This window comes from Prionailurus bengalensis, chromosome C1 (assembly GCF_016509475.1).
Source record: "Prionailurus bengalensis isolate Pbe53 chromosome C1, Fcat_Pben_1.1_paternal_pri, whole genome shotgun sequence".
In the NCBI taxonomy this organism is placed as follows: Eukaryota; Metazoa; Chordata; class Mammalia; order Carnivora; family Felidae; genus Prionailurus; species Prionailurus bengalensis.
In genome coordinates this window covers 117,948,612-117,967,878 of record NC_057345.1, presented here as the reverse complement: position 1 = coordinate 117,967,878, position 19,267 = coordinate 117,948,612, and the positions used below count along the sequence as shown (strand labels likewise).

Sequence of the window (19,267 nt, the reverse complement as noted above, 5' to 3'; positions counted from 1 at the left end):
GGGCACGACTGGAGTAGCAGGTGTGGCACGGGCCCAGAACCAGAGCGGAAGCACAGGGAGGGTGGACAGTAGAGGCAGGTGCGTGACCACACAGGATCTCTCCTGCTGCCACCACAGCTTTCAGTCACCCTGAGAAGCAGGCCAGAGCTGAGGTTCGTAGGCCTGCAGCCCCAAGCGACCAGACCTCTCCTTCCTCAACCTCAGCAAAGGCCCCTAGAGCGGGCTGTGGCTGTGACCCCTAACACCGGGTCCCGGGGTTCCAGTCCAGCTGTGCCGCTGACCTCACCACAGCTGTGCCACTGCTGCTTTGGGTCTCAGTAGTGCTGTCGGTGAAATGGGACACAAAGCGTCCATCCCTGCCTGTTTCTGGCCCGACTGACCTGCCACAGGGAAAGGTCCATCAGGAGCCTCTCTGGGTTGCCAAGGGTCCTTCCTGCTGGCCCCTGGCCCCCACATGGGAGAGTTTGCCCCAGTGGCTCCTGCTGAGTCTGAGTGAGTCAGCATCCCTCAGCTCTGCATTGTTCTGCTTCTCCAAACAGCACCGTGGGTGGGGTACGGGTGCCCCATCCCTGCACTTCTGCCCCTCCTCCCACCGCAGTAAGGAGCGCGTTGGTACCTGCCCCTGCACCCTGGCTCAGGCTGTGCTGTGGGTCAGATGCCCTCCCTATCCCTGCCATCAAACACAGTCCTACTCACCCCTGCAGCCCCACAGGAGCCGTACACCCTTCGGGGGCACATCCCCATCCTACCAGCTCCCAGGGATGGTGCCCATACCCAAGCATGCAGGCATGCTGACTCGGGCCCAGCCACTTCGGTGCTGAGCCGTGTGTGGCTGTGTGGGGGTCTCATCGCCTTGGCCTTGCCTTCTCTCTCCCTCCAAAACTCTTGAGCCAGCACATGCGGAGGGGCCCAGGACTTGTTGGAAGATAGCACTGGGTCCACTCCGTTCTCTGAGTGTCTTCCCTTTGCTCATCTGTTAAATCTGTAAAAACAGGTGGTGAGCACGGGGTGGGCATCTCCGAGGCACCCGGGGATGCACTGCGCACTTCGCTTACGGAGCTCATTCCATGCCATGGCAGCCCTCGGTCAGGCCCTAGTGCCCCATTCCCTACAGGCAAGGTTGTGGAGGCTCGGGGCAGAGGGCACAGCCAAGGTCCGCAGTAAGTGGCAGGGCTATAATTCAGACCCAGAAAGCCCAGGTCCCACCTCCAAGTGTGGGCCACTCCCCTCAGCCTGCACCCCACCCCAGCTGGGGTCCGCTCGAGGACCAGCTGAGGCAACGTCTGCAAAGAGACACCAAGCTGAACTTGTCGAGGGCGGACGGCTGAGGCGGAAGCTTGCCTTTGGGTGGACCTCTGGGCAACGCGCCAAGCCTGACCTCGCAGAGTCAGAAAGGCCTAGTTTCCACTCCGCTCGGCCACTTAGAGCTCTGCAGCCTTGGGCAAGTCTGGTTAACCCCCCTTGACCCTTGGTTGCCTTCTGTTTAAAATGGAGGTAATACAAGCTGCCTTGCAGAGTTGCTGGATGTGTTGCATGCAGCCGGTGTTCGGCCAAGGCTGACCCCCCCGTGTGCCATGGCAGCGGCAGGTTAGGGCCAGGACGGCAGCCGTCCAGCTAGGTCTCCGCTTGCTTTCCCCGTCCTTACTCCTCTTCACGCCTGGCCACCACTCTGGTCTTCGGACCTGACCCAGAAGCCTTGTCCAGCGGCATCACCTGGTAGACGGGGAAGGGAAGAGGGTGGAGGAGAGACCCTGCTCAGGAGTCGCCCTGTCCCGGTCCTCCCTGCAGCTTCCAGGAGGAGCCAGGCCGGCCCTCCTGACCAGCGCCGACACTGGGAGGGCAGGAGTCAACTGCCATAGGATAGGCCCCCCAGAGGCTGGGCCCCACTGCAGGCCACTGCCGCCCGTCGCCAACAGGTGCCCACACACCCACATACACGCACACGCAGGGAGTGGAGGCAGGGAGGCGGTTGCTGTTCCTCTTACCCAGAACCCCCCGTTTGTGCCTCATGCCCACACGTCAGCCCCCCCCCCCATGCTCACCTGCCCTCTGCTTCCCACCACGTATTTGTAAGAGCGCCATTACGATCGCTGTTTATAGATGAGCACGCAGGTTCAGAGAGGTGCCTGAACCGCTCCAAGCCACACAGCTAGGAGTGAGCCTCAGCGGCCCTGGGCGGGACACCTACCACCCTGTCCTTCAGTCCTGCAGGCGGGAGGGTGGACGGGCCCGAGGAACTAGGGCTCCGATCTGCGTTGCAGGATGCTGGGCCCAGGATCACTCTGGGCCAGGAGAGGCAGTGTTAGTCAAAGCTTCCCTTGGCTGTTGCCTATGATAGAAAAACTTAGCTCAAACTGGTTTAAACGAACAAACAAGCGCATAGGGTGAGATAACTGAAAAGGCCAACGCTACGAACTTCTGGCGAGGCTGGATCTGCACTGGGAGCACCTAGTCCACTGCTAGCTTAAGCTTATGCCCGTCTCTGAAACGATCACCGTACATAGGAATGTGGAATGCTCTGATCAGCTGAGCTCAGGTCACATGGCCCCCACCCCCAGGAGAAAAAGCAGAGTGGGTCCAGTGGGTCCAGTACAGATCCAGCCCAAAGTGCTCTGTTCCTCCATCAAGGCGTAGCCTTCGCTCACACAGATCCTTATACTCTAGCCTTTCTTTGCACGTGCTGCTTCCTTTATTCGTAATGCACTTCCTCACGAATTCCTACTGACCCTTCAGAACCCCTCGCAAATGTCACCTCCTCTGAGAAGCCTTCCCTTACACTTACGTGCAGAGTTAGATAATTTTTTTCCTCTGCCAGAGCCTTTATCAGACTGCCTGATGCTTACCTGATTTGGGGGTCCGCCTCTTCCACTAGGGTTCCCGGCTCCCTATAGGTCCTGGGCACAGAGCAAGCGCCCAGGTCCATTTTGTCGGGGATGTGAGCAAATACACAAAGGAACAAATGGTAGAATCAGGCTGAGGTGAGCTCAGAGTTGGACTGCAGGGGAGAAGGCAATGCTTAAGAGCAGTGTCCAAGCTGAGCAACTTACAGTCCAGTTGATGTCAGCCTGCAAAGCCACCTCCTTGAGTCTCTGCCCAGTTGCCAGAATTCAAGGCCTGGACAGGCCATCACTGAGACCTGGGTTGGGCCCCCATGGCCAATGGCATAGAAATGGAAGAAGAAAGGGAAGTTGTGGCTGGGGGTCAGCCTTAAGTGCTGGGTCAGATTTCATCAACAGACGTCTGTCCTGGTGTCAGCTCACAAATGCTGGTAAGCACCCAGCAGGCATGGAACCTTCAGTTGGGCCCTGGGACGGGACCAAGAGACCCCGGGTCCCTGAAGGACCTGCCTAGAAAGTTGGCGGTATTGCTGTGATTTCGGAAGCTCCCTGCTCCCCCACACGCATTAATAATGTTTGGAATTCTGCCATTTGAGATTTATTCCTTTGGCTTTATTTGGTCTGTCAAAATGGCAATCTTTTGGAACCTTTGTGCCCCTGGATCCTTATCGGTCATTCACAACACAGTGCGAGGGAGAGGTTCTGGCTCCTTCTTGAGAGCTGGATTGGATTGTGCATGGTGATGGAGTGGAAACGAAGACAGAAAAAGAAGCTGACGCAGAGTGGGGAGGAAGCTGTCCTGCTCTCGTGTGTTGCCCCTCTCTGATCCTGCACCCACCTGAGCCCTGCTCACAAGAAACCACAGTCATCAAGAGCACCCGTTTCTCTCCCGAGGGGATGGGCACAGCACAAGCGTGGGCCCAGCCCACCTCGGTTGGTTGTGGTTCTACTGTCTGCAATCTGAGTGACCTTGGGCAAGAGACCTTGCCTTCCTGGGTGTGTTCTCATCTGTAAAATGGGCATGAAGTGCCTTCTTGGTGAATTTTTTACTGGGATTAAAAACAGAACTACATGCACGATGTCCTTTGACAGCTGGCATGCAGTCACCCCTATCTTGAGGAACTGTCAGGTGAGGGCACAGCAAAGTGTCACCACACAGAGGGGACATCTGGGGAGCCTTCCCAGAGGAGGCGTCTGGACAGTCATCCACAGCTGTGTTGGCTGATGGGCCTCTTGTTCTGGATTCTGGGTGCCCAGGTCAGTAGTTGCTCCCAACCCCAAGATGACTTGTTGCAGAGAAGGGAAGGGTAGAGAGTTAATGCCTGCTAACCCCCTGCCATGCACCTAGCACTGGTCTTTGTGTGCCGTTCTGGGAGGCACCGGGGAGGGGCAGCATGCTGGCTGAGGCCCCCCAGCTAGGTGGGAAGGGTCAAGGTTAGCAAGAGAAAACCAGTGCTTTGGAAGGCCTAAGCAGTGCCCAGGTGCCGGTCCTGCCCCACTGCTTCCTGGCCCCTCGGTCCCCTCAAACAGCTTCCAGAATTCAGCCCTGCTCCTCATGTAAAGGAAGAACATTTGGTTGTGCCTGCGCTAGAGCTCTGCTGGCCTAGATCCCACAGCCTCCAGGCCAAGAGTGACAGCACTCCTGGCACTGGGAAGAGCAAAGGATTGTTCTGTGTGCCCTTGAATCAGCCCTCTGAGCTGACCTGTCTCACCAGCACACCCTGTGAAAACTGCATTGGGGGGGGGGGGAGGGTGGGCAGTGGCCTCTCTCAGCTCCACTCCCCGTCACACCAGGGAAATGGGTCCTTGGCAGTGTTCTCTGTGGGGGTGGGTGGCCCCTGGGATGAGGGGAGCACTATCCCGGGAGTGAGGAGGACTTGGTAGAGTCTTAGCCTGCGTCTCTCTGGCCACACAGCATGGAGGGTGACTTCCTCTCTGGGCCCAGAGTCCTCATGAGCTCCCTGTTCCCTTGAGGGCCGCAGAGGTCACTGTCCCCTGAGGGGCGGTATGGAGGTGTGAAGACATGTCCCTGTTCCAGGGGGGGGACTCGGGCCCCACCCACCACCTCCAAGCCCAACTGCTAGGTTGGGTTGGATTCCAGCCCCTGCCAGGGCAGGGCAGCCCCCCAGGGGTGCGCTTGTTACCATGACAACACCTCTCTCCAGCCTCTTGCTTCGGAGACACTCATCTGGTCAGTGGAATGGGGTCACCTCGGACAGACTGGGGCTGCCGTGTGCCCTAAACATGTTCCTTTAAATCCCCATGTAGTCACTGGTTTGTCTCTTGGGGCCTCAGCTGTTGTCACTATGCCCTACAAGGAGACCCTGGTGCCAGGGAGGCTTGGACAGGCCACTAAGGCCACCGGCTTCCATGACCATAGGCTGCTGTGACCTCAACCCTGGCCAGCGTCCTGCAGACCCGGGAAACTCGTGTGTTTCAGGGGTGGGGGGCGGGGGGGAAGGACAAAGGGGTCTGAGGACAAGAGGTGCCTCACACCGTTCTCCAGAACACCCTGCGTTGACTGAAGTGGGCTCAGCCTTCCAGAATGTTTACCCTTCAATCCCAGATCTGTGTGCAGTAGTCAGAGGTCTCCTCCCCGCCCCGCAGGCCCGGCCCACAGGTGTTATTCTCCGAGTATGGTCCTCATAGAACACCTGTCCTGTCCCGGGAGTGTGAGTGTCCATCCTGCCCCAGTCACCATGCCCGAGGCAGCGAGACTGGCCCTTAGCAAGAGGACAAATTAGTCTGGTTCTCTTTCCTCCCCATCCTTGGACACATAGCACCCCTGCCTAGAGCAAAGATGTCTCTTAAGCTCCTTGTTCTTAATGCAGTTCACTCACAGGTGGACTGGGCTGGGCAGGCAGCCTGTGAGGGAGAGCGGCTTGAGGCCATGACTCGTGGCTTATCCCGGAGACTCCCTTCTGCTGAGCTCAGGGCCTGGCAGTCATACTTGTAGCCGTCACTGAAATGCCTCTGGGATGCTAGTTCCCTGCCCGGTGCTAGTGTATAGAGGGACCTCAGATGGAACCCCGTTACCTGGGAGATGGGCCCGTTAACCCAAGACCAGCAGCAGGCACCCCAGGGGTAGCAGGGAGGAAGGAGCAGAGAGCTCACGCCTGGGCAAGGGGCTTCAGGGAAGGTGTCCCCGAGGCAGTTCCCTCCCCTGGGCTTACAAGGTAGAGAAGGGATTTGCCTTATAAGGTGCAGGAGGGCATCGGAGGCCAAGAATCGGTGTGGGCAGAAAGCACACCAGTGTGAACGTGGCCTGGCAGGTTCGTCGGGTCTGCGCGTCCATTGCAATCACATCTGCAAAAGCTAGAAACCGATGTAGCAGAATGCTTAGGCCCTCCCAGCGGGGAGTTTGTGAAACCCAGATGTTAAGACATCTGGATGTCACCTGCTTGGGTCCCGGCGTGCACGGTGTCGCAGGCACGGTTTTCGGGCACTGTTAAACACAAGCAGTCATTATCTGTGGTTCGCTGCAGCCAGTGGACAGACCATCCCCACTCTGAAGTAACCAATCCTAACAATGCCCTTGCCCACATCCAAGGCCAATCCCATGGGGGAGGTTTTGACAGCCTCCGGGGCACACCTGGGTTTTGCCCTCCAAGTGTGGCACTGATGCTGTGATAACAGCTCTCGTTTACCATCTGACGGCTGTGTCTCAGGTACCGTTTGGCGGACTTTCATCCTTAGGGCACTTTCATCCTTAGGGCAGCCTCATGAAAAAGGCATTATTATCTCCGTATTCCAGTGGAGGAAATTGAGGCTTGCAGAGGTTAAATCGCTTGCTCGTGTGACTGAGCTGGTAACGGCTGAGATCCTAACGCGGGTTCGTCTGCTGCTAACACATATTCTTTTCTTTGTGCTGTGTCGGATCACAGGGAGACCCCACGTTCTGAAAAAGTGGAAATTGTCGGCTAAACATCCACCTCTTGAATTCAGCTCAGGTCACCATCTCACAGGTCATGGGTTCAAGCCCCACGTCGGGTTGCATGCTGAGAGTGCAAAGCCTGTTTGGATCTTCTCTCTCTCCCTCTCTTTCTGTGCCTCTACCCCCTCCCAAAATAAATAAATAAACGTTAAAAAAAAAATCCGTGTAAGGAGAACTAAAAGGATATTGCAGAATTTTATTGCAGCTCAGCATTCCAGAACTCTTCTTGAGTTCTGGTCTGCTCCTTCGCAATTAATCCTGTGGCTGGGTGCTCCACAGCAGCAACTACCCCTCTAAACCAAAGTTCTCTACTTTCAGGGCATCTCCCGATTCCTCCCTTTCTCTCAATTCTGTTAGGAACGTGAGCTCTTTGGGGCACCTGGCTGGCTCTTGATCGTGCAGCTCTTGATCTTGGGGTTGTGAGTGTGAACCCCACGTTGGATGTAGAGATTCCTTAAAACTAAAATCTTTAGGGGCGCCTGGGTGGCTCAGTGGGTTAAGCATCCCTTGACTTCGGCTCCGATCATGATCTCATGGTTTGTGGGATTGAGCCCTGAGTCAGGCTCTGCATAGTGCAGCGGCCTGCTTGGGATTCTTTCTCCTTCTCTCTCTGCCCCGCCCCCTGCTTGCACGCACGCGCTAAATAAACAAACAAAGCAACAAACTTTTGAAAAAAAAATATATTTAAAAACAAAAAGGGGGGGCTCCTGGGTGGCGCAGTCGGTTGAGCGTCCGACTTCAGCCAGGTCACGATCTCGCGGTCCGTGAGTTCGAGCCCCGCGTCGGGCTCTGGGCTGATGGCTCGGAGCCTGGAGCCTGTTTCTGATTCTGTGTCTCCCTCTCTCTCTGCCCCTCCCCCGTTCATGCTCTGTCTCTCTCTGTCCCAAAAATAAAATAAAAACATTGAAAAAAAAATTTAAAAACAAAAAAGGAATGAGCTCTTTGCATCTTGCCCCTGGTGTTAGAGTTCTCATGTTCTGTTTTTCATTCATATAGAACGCATGCATCCAGTCATTTAATAAAGAGTTGTGTTATTTCTGTTTGTCCAGCTTTGAGCAGGTACTGGGGAAGCAGTGGGACAGTGTGGCCCATTGAGCCTGTGGTCCCGCAAATCCAAATGTGTGTATGACGAATTTCATCGCCAACACCAGATCGGCCGGTGGGCAGCCGCACCAGCACACAGGAGTTTTCAACCCGCATGTGCCAGCCACTGTGTGCGACTTCAGACTACTACGAGGACCGAGCCTGTGTCTCAGCCGGGTCCCCCACACGTCCTTCCACGACTGGCCATGCCTTCTTACACGGCTCCTTTGTCTTTGCAGGCCTCCTGCCCTGAGTGGCAGCCCCATTATCTCCGACATCTCGTTGATCCGGCTTTCCCCACACCCCGCCGGCCCCGGGGAGTCCCCCTTCAACGCCCCCCACCCCTACGTGAGCCCCCACATGGAGCATTACCTCCGTGCCATGCACAGCAGCCCCACACTCCCCACGATCTCTGCGGCCCGGGGCCTTAGCCCCGCTGACGGTGAGTAGGGCCTGGGGGACTGGGGGACAGGGCCACTAACCCTAACAGTGTTGATTCCCCAGCCCCAGTCCTCTGGGACAACAGTGAGCAGGCTGACATTCCTCCCCACCACCCTGAACAACGGGTGTTCAGTAAGTGGCGAGAGCCAACCCGGTCTGGGGACCATTGTTCTTGAGAGCTGTTCCGTAAACACCTTTTTGCATGCAAATTATGTACAATAATGGCCGGGTGTGTTTGTTCTTGTAGATCTTATCAGAGGTGAGAACTGTTTGGTTGCAATAAACCAAACTCTGCTTCTGGTTAAGTAGAGGGGGCGTTGGATCCCGTTTCATGGGCCCCCAGAGCAGAAGGAGGACAGCGCGGGGCTGGCTTCTGCCCCTTGCAGGTCAACACGTGGCCTCCAAATGACACCCCAAGCCTCCACATGTGAGCACTGATGGCCTGGTGTGTCTCAGGTCAGATGCTTGAGAGACAATTGCCTGGTCCAGCTGGGAGATCAGATGCCCCTCCCCCCCCACCCCCCCAGTCCAGTTAATTTGAGACACGTCACGGGACGCCAATATGGTTTTCAGATCTAAAATGTAGTCCTTCCAAAAACAATGTGCTACTTCCAGCCCCATCGCCACCTCGCCGATGCACCCGTACAAACACACACACGCACACGCATGCACCTACACATGCTGGATGCTAGTAAGCACATTTGGGAGCTGGCCCCGCCCATCCTGTCATCCCGGAAGTGCTCCCACCCCACCCCTAGCTTGGAGCGCTGTCCCCATGGTACCCGGTGGCCACTTATTGCTGCTGTTTTTGTCAAAAAACAACCAGGTTGCATCTTCTCAGAATCTGCCCACTGAAACTATCGGGCAGAGGGACGTTGCAGAGGACAGACATTTCTAAGGACTTTGCACTCAGGAGCCCGTGGGCAGAGGCTCCGGGAAACACGATCCCAGCGGGTCCCTCCTAACCACATCCCGTCCTCACCAGGGGCGATGTGCCCTCTCCCACTTTGTGGATATGACTGGAAGCTGGAGCTGAGTCCCGGACCGAGAGGCTCAGGTTGGAGTTTCACAAGGAAAAGGACTCCAGCCTCCAAATACACAGAAAGGACTATCTGACTCGTCGCTCTAGCCATGTGTTTTGCACTTCACCTCGTCTTTACCACCAAGAAACCAGACGAGGCAACTGCCAGCAACTACAGGACGTGAAAGTGGCTGGCCGCAGTGTGGCCGTTCTGAAGTGACTCCCAAGGGGTCGGACCCCAGCCCTGAAATCTCCACGGCGAAGCGTTTCGCTGCCTCCACATTGAGCCGCCGACTCCGGAACGTGGGCCTGTGCTTCTCCACGCCTCTGCTGATGACCCAGCCAGCGATGCGCTGGCACGGAGCGTGAGGATGCTGCCCTGGCCTTGAACCTCGCACGTGGTGCAGTGCGCTGAACCGTGCCTGCCCCCGGGAAGATGCGTCCACACCCCACTCCCCGAACCTGAGAGTGGTGCCTCATTTGGAAAAAAGGCCTTTGCAGATGTGATTTAGTTGGGGATTTTGAATGAGGAGATCATCCTGGAATGTCCGCGTGGGCCTTAAATACAACGATAAGTGTCCTCACAAGAGACATATGAGAGAACAACGCATAGATGGGAGAGATGTGGCCACCGGCCAAGGAAACTGGGAACCCCCAGAAGCTGGAGGAAGAAGCACAGAACAGATTATCCCCTCGAGCCTCTGGAGGGAGTGTGACCCTGCTGACACCTTCACGTCGGACTTCTGGCCTCCAGGACTGTGTTGTTCGAACAGCAGTCAGCGCTGAGTTTGTACTTACGAACCTGTTACGGCAGCTGTAGGAGATTAAGACACATGGCTCGTGGGTCAGAGGCCCTGAGAGATGTCTCTAGAAGAGACAAGGACACAGTAGTTTCAGTGGATAACGGTGTAGCCCATCCCTTGAAGGAGGGACTTAGAGTTGCGGAGCACTGATTCGATGCCTGATTTCCATATAAACGTCGCCGTGGCTCCTGTCACGCCCACTTATCCTCCGCCCCAGTCCCTTGAGAAAGCAGGCATGGGGCCAGCTCCAGAGGGCACTTGGCTAATTTGCAGACTGAAACCCTGAGACCTCGCTGGCCCTGAACCAAGCTCCCAAGTGAGTAGAGACAGCACGACAGGCTCACACCGCTGGTGTGTCAGCCCCAGCACTTGCCCACACGAGGCCCGGAAAGTTCATCAGCTATGAGACGCAGCGTCTGCCAGACCACGTGTGCTCTGAGGACAAACAGGCCCTCCAGGGAAGGCTTCAGGGAGGAGGCGGACATCCAGAAGGAAGAGGGACGGGAGGGTGTTTCAGGCATGGACAGGGTAGGCAGAGGCCGTGGGGCATCATCCCGGCTGCAGGCCAGGGCTCTCTCTCTAGTGGATACGGCAGAAGTTGAGGAAGAGGAAGAGGGTGACTGTTTCCATTGACTGGCTTCTCTCTGCCCAGGGCATACGGATGAGATCTTTGCTTTTTGCCAAGACAAAGAGCAGAGACTGCCAGAGTCCCCATCTGCCAGTGGGAGGTGGTGGTAATGGTGGCCCTGAGGTCATAGCACATGGGGATGCTGACACTGAGAATGAACGTGAGTCCCTCAGCACTGCCCGCACAGGCCCAGCAAGCACGCAGCACGATGCCGGCCATCACTGACATTTTGAATAGTAACTTGAGTCGTGAGTATTAGTGCCTCCGTGTTACGGATGGAAAACTGAGGCAGCTGAGAAAGGAGGCCTCTTCCCAGTTTTGCACACCTGGTGAAAGGCAGGACTCTCAATGGGTATGTGTGGCTCCAAGCTCCGCACCGGAGTGCCAGGCCCCCTCGAAGATGCTCTGAAGTTCATCCTCCCTGCCTCTTGGCTGAGCCTCCGGAGGGGCTGAGTGCAGGGCTGGAGGCAGACAGCTCGGGTCCCGCGGTCGCAGGCCAGGCCGGGAGCTTGATCTGGCTGGGTCCAGGTGATCTCGCCGTGACTGTTCAGGCCAGGCCGACCCCCACAGCGTCTTCGTTTCCGTCTTCGTTTCCTGGGGCGCCTGGGTGGATCAGTCGGTCAAGCGTCCGACTTTGGCTCGGGTCATGATCTCACAGCTCGTGCGTTCGAGCCCCGCGTCGGGCTCTGTGCTGACAGCTCTGTCTCCCTCTCTCTCTGCCCCTCCCCCACACGCGCTCTGTCTCTCCCTGCCTCTCAAAAATAAAGAAAACTAATTAAAAAAGTTTACATCTTCGTTTTCTTTTGAAGGCTCTGCTGGACGGTGGGCAGGGGATGCTGTCAGCCTGGGGCTCTTGTCTCCTGTGGGGCCTGCACGGGAAGGAAGGGGTGGTTGTTTAAGGCTCTGCGGACACGGAGGCGTGCGGGATCTGGGTCCCCATCGGCAGGAACACGCCCCACCCCACCTCGTCTGCTCAGTTGGGGGAGGGGACCCAGGGGCAGGGGAAGGACCGGCGGGCACTAGGGGGAGCTCGCCAAGCCGTATGTGTGTTTCTCTATTTGGTGCCATGTCCTGATGGCTTCTTTCTCTCTCCCTCCCTCCTGCCCACAGTGGCCCACGAGCACCTCAAGGAGAGGGGACTGTTTGGCCTCCCCCCTCCGGGCACCAACCCCTCAGACTATTACCACCAGATGACTCTCATGGCGGGCCACCCTGCACCATACGGGGACCTGCTGGTGCAGAGTGGGGGTGCCGCCAGTGCACCCCACCTCCACGACTACCTCAATCCGGTGGATGGTGAGTGCTGGGCGGGGGCGGGGAGCGGGAGAGGGGACGCCGCTCCTTCTGTGGGTGAGGAGCCCTAAGGAGTGGTCTGGGATCCTTGCCATGACTGCTGTCCGCACGGGACCGAGTCTGAGCAACTCCCACAAACACTTAGTGAGTCGCCGCAAGCCAGGACATGTTTTAGCAGTTGCAGACTGGGGAACAAAACACACTCGTTTCTGCTTTCATGGAACTTACAACGTGATAGGGAGAGACAAAGCCAAGAATGGAGTAGGAAGCACTGGGGTGAAGTGGGGGGTGGGGGGTGGGTATAGTCTTGAATGAGGAAATTGAGAAATCCTCCCTGGGAAAATGATATTCAAGCAAGAATTAAAGGAGGTGAGCAGTACAGAAATATGTGGAAAGAATGATCCAGGCAGGGAAACAGCAAGTGCAAAGGGCCTGAGGCAGCAGCATGCCCTCTGAGTTCAAGAAAAAGCCAGGAGGCCAGCATGCCTGGCACCCAGTGAGTGGGCAGGGCAGGAGTAGGGTGAGGCCAGATTTCTGGGGCTGGTTGTGCAGGCTGGTCAGGGCTTGGTAAGCTTTGTCTGGCTTAAGCATCATAGAACCCTTGGAGGGGGGTTGGACAGAGGAGTAATGAGACCTGACTTTTTTTTTTTAAACATTGTATTTATTTTTGAGAGAGAGAGAGAGAGCACGACCAGGGGAGGGGCAGAGAGAGAGGGAGACACAGAATCCGAAGCAGGCTCCAGGCTCTGAGCTGTCAGCACAGAGCCCAACACGGGGCTTGAACTCAAGAACCACAAGATCATGACCTGAGCCAAAGTCGCACTCAACTGACTGAGCCAGCCAGGTGCCCTGAGATCAGACTTATTCTTAAAAGGAGTTCCATTGCGGCTGCTGATCTGAGAAGGCTTAAGGGCAAGGTGGAAGCAGAAGGTCCAGGTAGTGGAGGTGTGGAGAAGCGATCACATTTTAGATAGAGCCACAAGATTTGTCCCCAGACCAGATGAGGAGTTAGGAAGAAAGAAGGGCATCAAGGACAACAGCAGGGTCTTGGGCCTGAGCAATTGGACAGTTAGTGACTGAGCTGGAGGCTGCAGGCAGGGCACGTCTGGCAGGCAGGATATCCAGTGTTCTGGGTAGGTAATGCTCTGGGTGTCCCTAAAATACCAAGTCTTTCCTTCCCACCAAATACTATGCTGATTTCACAGAGGAGCCTGTGGCCTGGCTCCCTGACCACGAGCCCCTGGGATCAGCATGGAGCCCCCGCCTCTTGGAGGAGAGAGGAAGGGGGAAAGGCTAAGTGCCTGCCTCCCCCAGTTAATGCCACTCTACCTGCTGCTCTTGGAGCCTAGCCCAGAGATACCCAGGGATCCAGGCCAGGCAGTGGAGCTAGAAACCACAGCGGCAGGGGGCAGGGGGGGCAGGCGGCTTCTGCAGATTTATCCTCCTCCAGCTCTGCCTGGGACGGCTTTTGCAGTCCCCGATGGCAGGGAGCACGCAGGCCCACGGGGAGACCTGCCAGAGAGGGAGATGGCCTGGTACCTACCAGGCCACGTGACTCAGGGTGGTCCCTGCACCCCTCAGCCCCCTCCTGTCCCCCAGTACTTCCTGTCCACACCAGCCACTGCAGCTCCCCCTTATTGCCTGGGGCAAAGCTGAGCCCCTCACTTCCTAAGACCTGGCTGAGCTCTTGCCTCCTCCAGGACACACGCCTTCTCCCTCCTCTCCCCTCTTCTGGATCCTTCTTGTCTCTCTGCCCTTCTCGCCTCACACTTACAAGAGCGACCTCGTGTGGCTCCTGAACCCCCCTGGGCACTACCTGTTTCCCCACAAGAGTGTTGCTGGGGAAGGGCCCTGGAGCCTCTCCCAACACTGGCTCTCACGGCCCCATCACCCTTGACATGGCCTGAGGGATGCCATCAGAATGTGATCCCTGGGTCTGTCCCGCCCCTGTGCCTCTCCATAGCCCTCTGGTGCTCCCCGCAGGGAGGCAGGCGGCGTGTCAGCAGGTGGCAAGGGTGGGGCTCAAGTAAAGCTGTGTGTACAGGCCACTTGTCAAAATTAGAAACCAGACAACGGGTACAATGCAACTAGTCCTCAAATAGCCACGTCCGAACGTCACATCCCCCCACGCAGGGCCTCCCAAGGCCTCAGGGTGGCCGGCACCAGGCCAGCTGGACAGCGGGCAGACACAGACAAACCACGGCAGAGGGTCTGGTCAGGCAGGTGTCCCCAGAGGGCGGGAGAGGCCGAGTCAGCCAACATGAGCACATGCCCTGTGCCTGTGTGACAGCCACCTCCATCCTGTGCCTTTCCATACACTCTCCCCTGTGACTGCCCTCAGCCATCTTCTGAGGCTGGAATTGTCATCTCTACTTTAAGATGAGCACACTGGGGTCGTGTGACTTGCCTAGGCTGTGAGTTGGGGTTTCAAGCCCCGCTCTTTATCACCAACACATTGGCTCTTCCCTTGGGCACGCTGCCTCCAGGCAGCACCACACATCTGTCACCCCAAGAGCCATGGCCTCAGGGAGGGCCTGCTGGGCCAGACGTGTTCCAGCTCGGCCTAGAGCAGCCGGGCCAGAGTGGGTGCTCCCCTTTGGGGTGGCCTTGGGAGGGGAGTTGGGGCAGTGAGCTGCAGACACATCTAAGCCAGCACTGCCTGTGCGCGTCCCCACCGTGGGAGATGACCCAAGGGAGCCGGGGGCACCGGATGGGGTCCAGACAGTGATTCCTAGCCCCACATGCCAGTTGGACTAAACACACTACTGAGTAAGGTCGTGCATGTGAACTTGGCTAGTGCCTGGCATGCAGGAGCGACTCCATCAACACTACTTCCTGTGTCTTTCTAGCCTTTTCCCTCGTTCACATCTTCCCCTCCTGTGGGAGTTTTGTCTATCGATTGCCTGTGTCGCTGTCCACCGCGTGCTTAGCCTAGTGCCACAACTCCTCGTGGCCACCGCCCCATGCCTCCCATCCGTCCCAGCCCCAGGCCTGCCACATCTGAGTCGTCAACCCCCCGCAGCTGTCCTGTTATTCGCCACCTTCCCAGCACTGCCGTTCAGCTTGGGCTCCTCACGGCTGCCTCGGCTGCCTCGCAGTAATTTCTCATCCCCTCCGTCATCCTGCATCCCTGTGGCTTTCGTCACCCTCAGGGCAAGATTCAGGCTTTATAACCCGGCTTGAGTGGCCTTCCCCTGCAGCCTAGTCTTCCCCGCCCCTCCCCCGCCTTGCACACTGCCTCCCACCGCCCGGCTCCAAATGAAGCCTCCCAGACAATTGCTCTGCACCTTCTGCCTGCAATGCCCTTCCCTGCGGGCTTGCCCAGCTCGCTTCTGCTCCGTGTGTTCGGACCCCAGTCAGCCGCCACTTCTGAGACACCACCCGGATCCAGCCCCAGCTCAACCGTGTCAGCTCTGCTTGCGCTCCCTCCCTCCCACCTACGGGGCTGTAACTGGCTGCTGCTTCTCCGTTGACAAACTGGGGGGTTCCCCAGGTCCGGGAGCATGGCGGCCAAGGAGCAGGCCTCTGTGTTTGCAGAGTGACTGAGTGAGTGAGTGGTGGTCACCAAAAAACCTAGGATAGAAAGATGCAAACTAATTGGGGAACTTCCCCGGGGTCAAGCAGCTGCCGGCTCTTTGCAGGGAGCTGGGGAGGTGGCTGGTGGGTTCCGTGGCCGGGAACACGGCAGCTTTGTTCTCAGGGGCACTCAGCATTTGGCAGCATCTGGGGCTGAGCAGGAGCAAGGGAGGTGAGCTCATCAGTGGGCGTGAGAGCGCTGCGCTCACGTTGGACTCATCACACCCACCCACCATCCTTTCTCCACCTCTCCTCTCGGGAACGTGATTGTCTTCAGGGTATAGAGGGAAGTTTCCATCCCGGACCTGGGCAGGCATATCAGTTTCTCACCCCAGATCTGCTGAGGCTGGGGGTGAGGCTTGGCAGGGGGTGGGGGGGTGGGGGGGCGCGGTTCTGAACCCTAAAGGATTTCAGGAACAGATGACTCTTTTCCTTTGGTCCCAATCCCTTATGATCCAAGGAAATTAAGAGTAGGCCGACACGATATCCTGTATCTGTCATTACTTAATACGGTTCTTTTTTTTTTTTTTTTCAAGCCAGTTTGAACTACAACCAGAACATTTGCTTCTGCTTCTAAAAATGTTTTAGGCATTTCTGGGGCGCCTGGGTGGCTCAGTCGGTTAAGCGTCTGACTTTGGCTCAGGTCATGATCTCACAGCCTGTGAGTTCGAGCCTGCTTCAGATTCTGTGTCTCCCGCTCTCTGACCTTCCCTCGCTCACGCTCTGTCTCTCTTTCTCAAAAACAAAAAAACATCAAAAAATTTTTTTAATGTTTTAGCCATTTCTGTTCAGCTCTGATGCCTAAGTGGATGTGTTGTTCACGTGCATCTATTAGACCCCAGTGCGCACAGCTCAGGTCAGCCTCTGGAGTATCCCCAGCCTCTCCCTTCCTATAAACTGGGGAGCAGGGAAAACCCACCAGCTCCTGTTGGTCCCAGCTGCATGGGTGTGGGGAGAGACCCTCCCAGGAAGCTTTAGTCCACCCAGTGAAGTGTAGACCTTCTTTTTGCTCAGACTGTCACAGAATTGTGCAGGCTCAGCACCCACCTGTGGAAGGGTCCTGAGACTCTCCGAGAATACATGTGTTCATGTTAGAAAGCCTCCTATAACCATGACCATGGCAGGTAAGCTCTGTGCAGGTGCAGGGGGCCTCATGACTTTGTGGAAGTTCAGGAAACTGAGCCTTCTCTCTCTCTCTCTCTCTCTCTCTCTCTCTCTCATTCATTCTGGGGGTGTTTCTTAAGCACCTCCTATGTGCCAGGAATACACAATGGTGCATAGCATGCCAAGTCGTGCCCTCGTGGTGCTCGATAAGTTCCACGGGTGGCTCTGTGTAATAATCCTTGCATTTTTCATACATTCACCTTTTGGGGTTAAATAAATAGACCTTAAAATAGAACCTTGTATTTTTTCTCATATGGGAAACCAGATATGCTCTGAGGAAGACGTCCGTGTCCTTGCCTCCGTCAAGCCCAAAATAACCTCATCTGGGTTGAGCGTGCGTCGAGGAGATCCCCACGGTGGTGTGGGGCAGGCAGGAAGGTAGAGGGGGCCTCTGCCGGGGCTCTTGCTGCAGCGAAAATCCAAGCCCTGCCCTGCTCCCGGGTCCCAGGACCAGGCTGCAGGCTGGACAAAGGGCATCTCCCACGTCCCTCCCTGGCCAGGGGCCTCTCAGCCTCCTGGTGGTCGATGGAGGCCCGTTGCCTCTTGTTCTTAAAGGAGGCTGATTTATAGCAGGAAGAGTGGAAAGTGATACTGCGCTGGGAGGTAATAGATCAGCGGTCAGGGAGTCCAAGGCTATCGCTCTGCCTACTGGTTCTCCGGAGGGCGGGGAATTCACCGGTTGTCACCGGGGCCTTAAAATGGAATGTTCTTGTTTTATGCTGTTGAATATTGGTGATTGCACGGCAGTGTGGGAGCCGCCACAACCCACCCCCTCCTCCCACCACACTGAGAAGATTGAAATGTTTCCGATTGAAATGTTGTCTGTTTACAGCCCATATTTCCTCCGAGCTGTATATTTTATTGTCATATTGACACTAATTTGACTTGGATGTCACCTCCGTTCTGACGCCCGTTCTTTATGCTGCCTGCGGGTCCAAGGGGGTTTTCAGAGACCAATTACATTGATCACACCACAGAGAGGCAGGAGGAGCCGCTGGAGGGACTGCCGGAGGCCCCAGTCGGGCCGGGAGTCCGTGCCCAGCCTGCAGACGGGAGGGAGACTGAGGCAGAGGAGAGCAGGCCACAGGTTCCCCGAGGGGCAGGACTGCTGTGTGCAGACCCGGGCTAGGTGGTGTATGTGGGTCACCCGGTGAACTGGCACAGACACGAAGTCACTTTGCAGGCGAGGAAGCCGAGGCCCTGAGCCTGAGCCCTAAATTTGTCTACATCACAGAACTAGGAAATGGTTCTGGCCAGTCTCAACCCCAAGCCTCTGGGCTCCAAAGCCGAGGTGTTTTCAATCCCCCCATAAGAGGGGGTGAGGGGGCTGCGGACGGCTAAGTGTGGGGCAGGTTGAGGTCCTCCAGTTGGGTTTCCTTAGAGCATTTCCTCAGTGAGTCCAGAAGGTATGTGGGCGGGGCTGGGCTGTGCAGGGATGCTCCCTAACCGGTGAGGACCCAGGGGCCACGAGCCAGGCCACGAGGCTGTGTCCTGCCACCGCCAGGGGAGGCATGTCCCAGTCCCACACTCAGGACAGCATCTGGCACAGAAAGGCCTCCTGGGAGGTGGTGCTGGGACACAGCTCTCTCCACTGCTGGTGCCCTGCCTGCCCCGCCCACGTCCTGGGGAGCCAGCCCCTGCTTCCTCCTGCCGCCCTCATTCCAGGTTCCTGGGTCCTTGGGACCCCCCCCCCCCCCAGAGCTCGGGTGACATGCTGGTCACAGGCCCATAGCAAACCAGAGGTGGATACTGTTGGCCCATCTTCCAGGTGAGGAAGCAGCTCAGGGAGGTTCAGAGCCTCACCCAAAGTCGCCCAGATCAGAGCAGTCACGCAGGGTCAGAACATGGTCTGCCTGCACCGGGGGCCCGTTCTCAAACCTCCTGCCCTTCCCGGCTGCCCCCAGGGAAAGCAGCGATGTCCCCAAACACTCTGGAGTTACCTAGTAATCCCAGGAGCCTTGCCCAGTGCTCTGGGCACCATTTTCTTCTCTCACCTGGACAGTGAGCTTCACAGGAGGGCAGGGCCGAGGGATTCCCCCCCCTTGCTTGCAATCCCCGAAAGCGTCCAGCCCGATGCCTGCCATACCGTCACCACGACAAGGCTCTGATGGGTGAATGAACTAACACATGAGTGAGCAAAAGAAAGACGTAGTGGCTGAAACAGGATCCAGATGCAAGCGGCAGCAGGAGTGGGTAGCATGGGGCGTCTGCCCGGGTGAGGGCAGGCTGGTGTCCGGTCCCCCCCGGCGGCTGACAGAAATCGGCGCAGGCTCATCCACAGATGAATGGACGCAACAGCTCTGCCAGTCCCCGGTCATAAATCACAGGAGAAGCCACAGGAAATGAGTGCCAGGATTTTCTTTCTATTTAGTAATTTATCAAGGGAAGAGGCACATTAATAAACATATTTCCCTCGAGGGGTGGGAATAACAGAGATGAATATCACTGTCAGATTTGCCCTGTTTCCTCTTGTTAGGGGCACGTGAG

General features: G+C 56.9%; 1 protein-coding gene across 2 annotated transcripts in view; it reads left to right on the top strand.

Moving 5' to 3' along the window:
* GLI2 (GLI family zinc finger 2) overlaps positions 1-19,267 on the top strand; it is a 258,619-nt gene that overhangs the window by 210,800 nt on the left and 28,552 nt on the right. Inside the window, exons 1-3 of one of the 2 annotated variants that reach the window (XM_043576561.1) lie at positions 6,224-6,257; positions 8,093-8,296; positions 11,858-12,043. In XM_043576561.1, the coding sequence (XP_043432496.1) occupies positions 8,215-8,296; positions 11,858-12,043 (268 nt within the window). In that variant the 5' untranslated portion in view covers positions 6,224-6,257; positions 8,093-8,214. Of the gene's footprint in view, positions 1-6,223; positions 6,258-8,092; positions 8,297-11,857; positions 12,044-19,267 lie in introns of those variants that run through there. The other variant, XM_043576560.1, reaches the window with a different exon arrangement.